This window comes from Apodemus sylvaticus, chromosome 10 (genome assembly GCF_947179515.1).
Source record: "Apodemus sylvaticus chromosome 10, mApoSyl1.1, whole genome shotgun sequence".
NCBI lineage: Eukaryota > Metazoa > Chordata > Mammalia > Rodentia > Muridae > Apodemus > Apodemus sylvaticus.
In genome coordinates this window covers 4,624,727-4,632,815 of record NC_067481.1, presented here as the reverse complement: position 1 = coordinate 4,632,815, position 8,089 = coordinate 4,624,727, and the positions used below count along the sequence as shown (strand labels likewise).

At 54.8% G+C, this 8,089-nt stretch overlaps 1 protein-coding gene across 1 annotated transcript; it reads right to left on the bottom strand.

Annotated features, from left to right (window-relative positions):
* Positions 1-1,327: 1,327 nt before the first annotated feature.
* LOC127694992 (uncharacterized) lies at positions 1,328-7,126 on the bottom strand. The gene is made up of 7 exons (XM_052196830.1): positions 6,827-7,126; positions 5,280-5,363; positions 4,672-4,760; positions 4,114-4,299; positions 2,885-3,022; positions 2,578-2,770; positions 1,328-2,069 (listed from the first exon to the last, which is right to left on the bottom strand). Exons 1-7 carry the CDS (start codon positions 7,026-7,028, stop codon positions 1,786-1,788), a joined length of 1,176 nt encoding a protein of 391 aa, XP_052052790.1. The 5' UTR covers positions 7,029-7,126; the 3' UTR covers positions 1,328-1,785.
* Positions 7,127-8,089: the final 963 nt, after the last annotated feature.

Below are 8,089 nucleotides of genomic sequence, written 5' to 3'. Positions count from 1 at the left end.
CTGCACCGAAGTTGGGCAGACAGGTATCACAAAGCCGGGGGCGGGGGGTGGGGGGGCGGGGGGGGGGGAGGGTGCAGTCCAGCCACCATGGAGGCCGATGACCTTCACAGAGCATCCATTGATTAGGAAAGGTCAAACCGAGCTTGAGCTAGCTGTCCAGTTTCTAAGGCCAGGACCTCGGAACTAGCGAGGGGTTCCTGCCTGGCTAAGACACTAGCTCACCTGGGAAAGCTTGTAAGGACACACTGCGTATCGCCTGTCTCCAGAAGGCAGTTTGGGAGAACAAGAGAGAAGACAGGGCTTTATGCTCTACCACCTGAGGCACAGGAGACACACTCTGGGGCCCTGGGGAGCCCCAAACACTAGACCCCAGACAGATCTGGGGCCTTCTGGGGTGCAGGGTAGACAGCCCTCTGCCGCAGGCTCCAGCTTTTCTTGGCTTGCACCTGCTGCAGCCCAAACTGTCTGCCACACGCTGTCCCCACCTGGGCCTTTGATCATCTGGCACATCACACCTGTTCTCTCCTCCGGCGGCGGCTTCCTAGCCACCTCTACCTGGGGTCTCTGCTTGGTCCCCTCACACTGATGTTCACTCTGCTCTTGGGTTCCTATCAAACGCTGAGCGCTGAAGCACCTGACTGTTGCTAGTTTAGATCCCGGCATCACCCAAAGGTCCCCGTGGCAAGTGCCTTACCACGGTGTTCTGCTCCCCATGGACACAGCTACAGGGATCACAAGTCACAGACAGATGCCTCCAAGACTGGAAGCCCAGAGACGCTTTTTCTTTAGTAAGCTGACTGTCTGTGGTAACTGTTATAACGACGCACAGCTGACTGGGGTGTGCTTCCTTTCCGCAGATGCATACCCACATCCAGAATGGAATATCCACCAGTATGCTTTTAAGTTTTGCCTGCATGTGCACCTGTGTACTTTGTATGTACCTGGTGTCAGTGGAATCCAGAAGGGGGCATCAGACCCCCTGGAACTGGAGTTACAGATGGTTGTGTAGGTGCTGGAAATCCAACCTGTTGCTCTCTGTCATGGATTTAGGCTGGACATAAAAATAACCAGCACATAGTCAGGTGGCGGTGGCGCAGTCCTTTAATCCCAGCACTTGGGAGGCAGAGGCAGGTGGGTTTCTGAGTTCGAGGCCAGCTTGGTCTACAGAGTGAGTTCCAGGACAGCCAGGGCTACACAGAGAAACCCTGTCTCAAAAAACACCAAAAAAAAACACCAAAAACAACAACAACAAAAAAAAAAAACAAAAAAACAAACAAACAAAACAAAACAAAAAAAACCAAAACAAAACAGCACAGTGCCTTCAATATTTTATTTTACTGACCATCTTTAATAACTCCATTGTGTCAATCACTAAGGATCTGTTTGCTTGAACACGGGGTCTCCTGTAGCCCAGGCTTGCCCCAAACCCTCTGTGTAGCTGAGAATTGAACTTCTAATTCCCCAGCACACTAGGATTACGGCTATGAGCCGATGCACCTGCTGGGGATCGACCCCTTGATGCTGGGGCTTATGCACATTTGGCAACCATGCCACACCTCCCCTGTCTCCTCTACCCACTTCCTTCTCTGGATAGTCAGTCACAGCTTTTCCCACTTTATACCTGCTTATTCCTGACTGCATGAGGCCATCGCATGAAGAGTCACTGGCACCAACCGGAGGCGGGGTGATGTCCTCATTCTCTAGAGAGGAGCCTTCACCAGGCTAAGGCTTGAGGCATCTCACTGCCCACTTCAGCTGGAGCACGGGGTCTCTGGTCCCCTGGCCTCAGGGCCTCAACTGTCTCAGCACAAACTCCCACTTCCTCAGTGCCAGTTCCACATCCTGGGCAGACACGTCTCGGTGCCACACGGTCCGCACAGACTGTTCTGTCCAGGGAAACAGCAGCACGCGCACGGCGTGGCCAGTCTGGGCCACCTCCTCGGCACTCACAGCCTGAAGGCGCTGGCACAGCTCGGAGGGAGGCAGCCCAGCCACCCGCACCAGCACCATGTTGGTCTCCACGGTGGCAGGATCCACAGAGCAGATGGGCGACGCCAGGTCTTGGAGTCCTGAAACCAGATGAAGTGGTGAGTATACCCCAACCCCAGGGCCCAACCGTGGGAACCACTAGAACTACCCCACAGGGAAGGCAGAAGGGCACCCTAATTATCTTGTGGGGAAATAGCCCGAATCCTGATGTGGTGTTTGGAAACATGAGTTGGATCCTGCTTTTTCTCTGTGTCACACTAAACAGATCGGCCATGTACACAAGGCCCCAGATGTGGGAACATCACAGGAACATTATGAATATTTAGAACATGCACAAAAGACCCAAGTTGGAGGCTCCACTCTGGCCTGGTTCCTGACTCTGCTGGCTGCATCCGGAGTGCCCCACAGAGCGGGCCGGGTGAGGCAAGGACACCCAGGTCCCACCCTAGAACCTCAGTGCCATCTCTTAACTCACGAGACTCTTGGGGTGCAGATCTGCTGGGGACCTGATCCTGCTGCTGGGGACATCAGGGCCCAGGTAGGAGCGAGTAAAAGGGAGGGAGGGAGGGTGGGGGTTGGTCCAGGCACCTTTAGCGAATCTCTGGGCATTCCCATGGTCCCTTAGCAACACCTCCTCTGCCCCTGCCAGTCCCACCAGGGCAGCCGCTGCCAGCACTCCAGCCTGGCGCATGCCTCCACCCAGGGCCTTGCGCAGGCGCCATGCTTCTTCAATGAAGTCCTTGGATCCCCCGACCAGAGCCCCCACTGGCGCACCTAGGCCCTACGGGAAGAGAGGAGAGAGTCCTGGAGCCTGTCTTGCAAAGCCTGCCCCGGAGATGGGGAGGGATGAGGGCTTCAGCCTCTGCAGCCCATGCAAGCAGGAAGGCCAGCCTACCTTAGAGAAACAGAAGGATACAGAGTCGCAGTGCTCCACCAGGCGGGCGGGGGGCATGCGCAGAGCCACGGCTGCGTTCATCAAGCGAGCTCCGTCCATGTGAACCCTTGCCCCGTGGGCGTGGGCCAGGAGGCGCACCTGGAAGCAAAGGTCAGGGGGTGTTCAGAGGCAGCATTTCCAAGAGGCCACTGGGCATAAAATATTTTTTTAAAAATGTTTTTCCCCGGGGGCTGGAGAGATGGCTCAGCAGGTAAGAGCACTGACTGTTCTTCCAAAGGTCATGAGTTCGAATCCCAACAACCACATGGTGGCTCACAACCATCCATAAAGAGATCTGACACCTACAGTGTACCTACATATAATAAATAAATAAATATTAAAAAAAACATATGAGCCTTTGGGGACCATAAAAAAAATGTTTTTCCCCAAGACAGGGTTTTTCTTTTTTTTGGGTTTTTCGAGACAGGGTTTCTCTGTGTAGCCCGGGCTGTCCTGCAACTCACTCTGTAGACCAGGCTGGCCTCAAACTCAGAAATCTGCCTGCCTCTGCCTCCCAAATGCTGGGATTAAAGGCCTGCGCCACCACTGCCTGGTGAATTTTTTTAATTAATTAACTGAATCCAGAAGCACTGGCTTCCCCTGGAGCTGGAGTTACAGGCAGTTGTGAGCTGCCTGGCGTGGGTGCTAGGAACGTAACTTAGGTCCTCTGGAAGAACAGTGAGTGATGTTAACCACTGTACCATCTCTCTAGGTGTCTCATTTTATTTTGTGTGTGTTGGTTGGTGTATGCCATGTGCGGTGCCTTTGGAGGCCAGAAAAGGCTACTGGCTTCCCTGGAGCAAGAGTTACAGATTTTTTTTAAAAAATTTATTATATGTGAGTACATTGTCGCTATCTTCAGACACACCAGAAGAGGGTATCAGATTCCATTCCAGATGGTTGTGAGCCACCATGTGGTTGCTGGGATTTGAACTCAGGACCTCCGGAAGAGCAGTCAGTGCTCTTAACCCCTGGGCCATGTCACCAGCACAGACGCGCGCACACACACACTTTTTTTTTTTTTTAACAGATGGTTTTGATCCAGCCAAAGTCAGAGTCTCTGTTAGGGCACTACTGTTCTTAACTACCGAGCAATCCTCTCTCTCCAGTCCGCCAGAGAAAGGATTCTCCTAAGGAGAGGGACTGTGTCGGGGGACACAGGAAGCCAAGAGTGCGCTGGTGTCGCCTACCTGGCGGAGGTAGTCTATGGGGAGGACCCGGCCTCCTGCGCTGCTGTGCGTGTTCTCCAGACACACGAGCTCGCAGACTGGATGGTAGGAGCTCCCGAAGCCCCGGGTGAGTGCCCTCTCTAGCTCATTCAGGTCCAAGGTGCCGTGGGGCAGGTCCGGGAGGGGGTGGGAATGCACCCCAGCGATCTGCAGGTGGGAGGGGACACTGGATCAGCTGGGTCCGGGAGCACCTCCAGGTAGGAAGGTTCCTTTGCAGTAGGAGCCATCTCTCGGACCCAGGCTCTTTCTCTTCTGAACTGGGAAGGCTGCTGCTTCCTTCCTCCTTTTCTCTTGAGATGCTGCCCTTCGGCTTCTTTCTGGAGTGCTAGCGCTCCATCTGTCCACTAGGGGGCAGTGAGGCACTGCGGCAGATGAGCAAATCTGGGCCCAGGCCCTCCCTTCCATCTCCCTTTCTCCCTCTGCCGGTTCCAGTCTGGTACCTGGGAATCAGGGAAACCTTGACGTCCTAGCTGGCTGGAGAATGTCCCAAACCTCAGGGGATTGTTGTCTGGTCCTTACCTGAGCCACCCCGCCCTGCTCATAGACGTGGAGGTGGCATTCCTGCCCAAGGAGGACCTGGGAACCCCGGCGCCGGCAGTGACCCATCACTGAGACAGATGGGAGGAGGGCGGGACTTGGAACTGGGTCCAGAGGATGTCTGGGCCCCTGCTCAGCGTGGCCAGGCTGAGCTAGGGTCCCCAGTGAGCTCAGGCTGCCTCTATCAATTGGAAGTCCGCACCCCTCAAAACACCTGACTGCACGTGCTGGAAAGACTGGTGGGCTGCACAATTCTAGGCTGGTTTTACTGTGAAGGCTGGACACTAACAACCTGCACCAGACCCTGTGGAGGAACAGTGCCAGGATGCCAGGGTGCTGTCTCCAGGAACAGGCAGCTCAGGGTACCAAGAGCAGCCGGAAAACCATGGACAGAAGCACACTGGGAAACAACCCAGACCAGGGCTGCAAGGTAAGCATCCAGGAGGAACAGCTAGGGAGTGGCAGGGACTAGAACCCTACTCCTCCCACTGCGGAGTGCAGGGTGCTCCACCAGCTGCACCCAAAAGAAACCCAGGCATGTGTCCACCTGTGCCACCGACCCCAGCTCAGAGGGGCGGGTAGACACTCACCAGAGATGAGGTTGGCCATGGTGTTGGTGGGCACAAACAGAGTCCTCTCCACTCCAAGCATCTCTGCAGCCTTTTCCTGCAGTTCTGAGAAGGGAGGGGGAGGGGAGGGCGAGGATCAGCGATTCTGTGGGCCACTGTACCTGGTACAGTTCCCCGTGTACTTGTTACATGGTATGATAATATAGGCCTGTGATTCTAGTACTCTGCTGAAGCAGGAGGATAACCGAGTTGGAGGACAGCCTGAGATACTTAGCAAGACCTTGTCTTAAGCACATTTGTTCAGATGAGAACCAATGGTCCCGTGGGCGGAGCTTGGAGGTCCGCCATCCCTGTAGTCTGCGATCTCAGTAACCGCGTGCCATGTCCAGAGGCCCCCTCTGCCAATCCTCCTGGGCCACAGTCCCCGCCCCAGGCCACTGAAACTCCCTTGTGGTTTGAACCCCCTTTCCCACCCAGACCTCACACCTGTTTTTCTCCCTTTCCCAGAAGCCCCAGCAGGTGAGGCTTTGCGGTTTCCCTGCAGACTTCCTCTGCACATCACCACAGAAGAAGCCTCTGAGGAGCCGGCAGGGCCCGAGGAAGGCAGCTGGTGGGTGAGTGGATGGCCTGGGTAAAGCCCATGGTGGCTCTGTCAGCGACACAACGACGACGCTCAGTGCTGAAGTGATCTAGATTCTGTCCCCAGAGGACATACACCGGTGTCTCCCTGAGCCCCGAGTGCTGTCAGGAACGCTGCCGCTCACCTGTAGGAGTTCTGCTCTCTCCTCCTCCCAGGCCCTGGTTCACCCTCCTTAGTACCTCCCAGCCTTGATGTGGTGACCTGTTTACACCAGGTGCCTGCTGAACACAGTAGCTCAGCATCTTTGAAGTTCCTGGTAACATCATGTTGTCGAGAGATTCTAGATCAGCCACCTGACGCCTGGGCCCACAAACAGGCGTCTGTGGTTTATCTCTGGATCTCTAGCGGACACACAGCAGCACTAGAGGTCCACTTTAGCAGTGACTATTGACCCCCCCCAAGGTGGGCTTTGGTTTGCTGTCTCCTTAACATACTCCCTAAATTATGAAATTCTGCTCCCTGGGAAGGAGCAGCAAACACTTTCTTTGCTAGGTTGGTTTTGTCTTTGGGAAGTCAGCCAGTGAATGAAGGAGAGTAGTTACACCTCACTGTAGTCAGACCTGCCTTAAGCCCTGGACCTTCCCTGTGTCTGATGTGGGTCCTTGAGCTCCTCTGGCCATCTAGCGGCCTTTCCAAGTCTGGGCAACATCCATCCGGGCAATTGGGTGACGGTGGACAGAAATTACCCGGTGGTCCTGTTAAAATGCAGATTCTGGCTCCCCGAGTCCAGTGTGGAGCTCAAGAGTCTGCATTACCAGGGATCTCCCCGAGAACGAACAAGAATGCGGAGTGCACACTCAGCCTTTGGGTGCGTCCTCAGATGCCAGGCGAGGCACTTCTCCGCGTTCACTCTGTCCTGTCAGAACCATGGACAGCGTCCCGGGGTCACCACACCGACCCCTGCCCCGGGCCTGTTCGCCCGGCTCACCGTGGACCGTAGGGTCTTCGCCGTAATCATCGTCTCCTACAACCGCTTCGGCCATAGCTCGCCTCATGGCCGGCCCTGGCCGGGTCACCGTGTCGCTGCGCAGGTCCACCACGTGTGCTGGGACCCCCGCCCAATTCCTAGACCACTGAGTCCAGGGCACCCTGAGCCCCGGAACCTCAGTCCGAGCCAGGATGCGTAACATGGCTGTGACACCGGTCTTCCTCGCCCTCAGGAGCGGAGGACAGTCTCTTTCGTGCCAGCGGAACCCGTGCAGCTGGACTCTTCGACCCCGCGCGGACCTGAGCTGGGCAGGCCTGGGGCACTATGGGAATTGTAGTCCTCTTTGGAATTTGGTGCATTTGGCGAGCCCCGCAGCATGCTGGGAGTTGTAGTTTCCCTTATGGTCCTCGTTTTACACCGGAGCAAACAGGCTGCAGACACTGATGTAAAGTCCAGGAATCACATGGTACCGTGTTGCCCATAAACAGAAGCTTTCAACCACTGGAGTCTTTTTTTTCTCCTTAAAAATTAGTTCTGAACTCAGAGACCCTGTAACGGGGAAAAAAAAGAGGAAAACTGAATTTAAAACTTTAAAAATTATGTGTGGAGTAGATGCACACGAGTGTAGTTACCTACTGGGGCCAGAAGAGGGCGCCGGACACCCTCGAGCTAGAGTTATGGGTTCTCTGCGAGGGTGGTATGTGTTTCTTAGTGTCGTGCCATCTCTCAGTACCCATTTTGGGATTGTTTGTTTTTGAAACACTCTTACACTGTAGCCCATACTAACCTGGAGCTCATTCTGCATCTCTGCTGGAGTAATCCTGCAGCTTCCGGAGTTCTGGGGTTACAGGAATGAGCCGCCATGCCCAGCTTTTCAATTTGGTTTTACAGAAAGCTCTGTGCTGGGTGACGGGCATAAGGATGTCTTCACCTGGGGCTGGAAGTATGACCTCCTAGGACATATGGAAAATGGAGTCACGGAGGTATCTAGAAATCCCCCTCCTTCTTACACCATTTGAGGTGCTTCCATGGAAGTCATGCCCAAGAGCCCTGTGACAGAGCACCTAGCGAGCAAGTGTGAGACCCTTGGATTGATTCCCCAGTACTGCAAAAGGTTGGCATGGTGGTTCCCAGTTCTGCGGGGCGCGGGGCACGGGGCAAGGCATGTGGATGTTTGAGACTTTCAGGCCTGTCTGTACTAAACTGAGACCCTGTTTTAGAAAATTAATAAAATGAAAGTTAAAAAAGCAAGGAAGCCAGGCG

Excerpts from the sequence above, each read along its gene's own strand:
- LOC127694992 (XM_052196830.1), bottom strand. The coding sequence starts at position 7,028 with ATGTTACGCATCCTGGCTCGGACTGAGGTTCCGGGGCTCAGGGTGCCC. Across the intron at positions 4,761-5,279 it reads CATGGCCAACCTCATCTCTG|TGATGGGTCACTGCCGGCGC; the intron begins GTGAGTGTCTAC and ends CATCTGTCTCAG. Across the intron at positions 4,300-4,671 it reads AGCAGGGCGGGGTGGCTCAG|ATCGCTGGGGTGCATTCCCA; the intron begins GTAAGGACCAGA and ends TCCCACCTGCAG.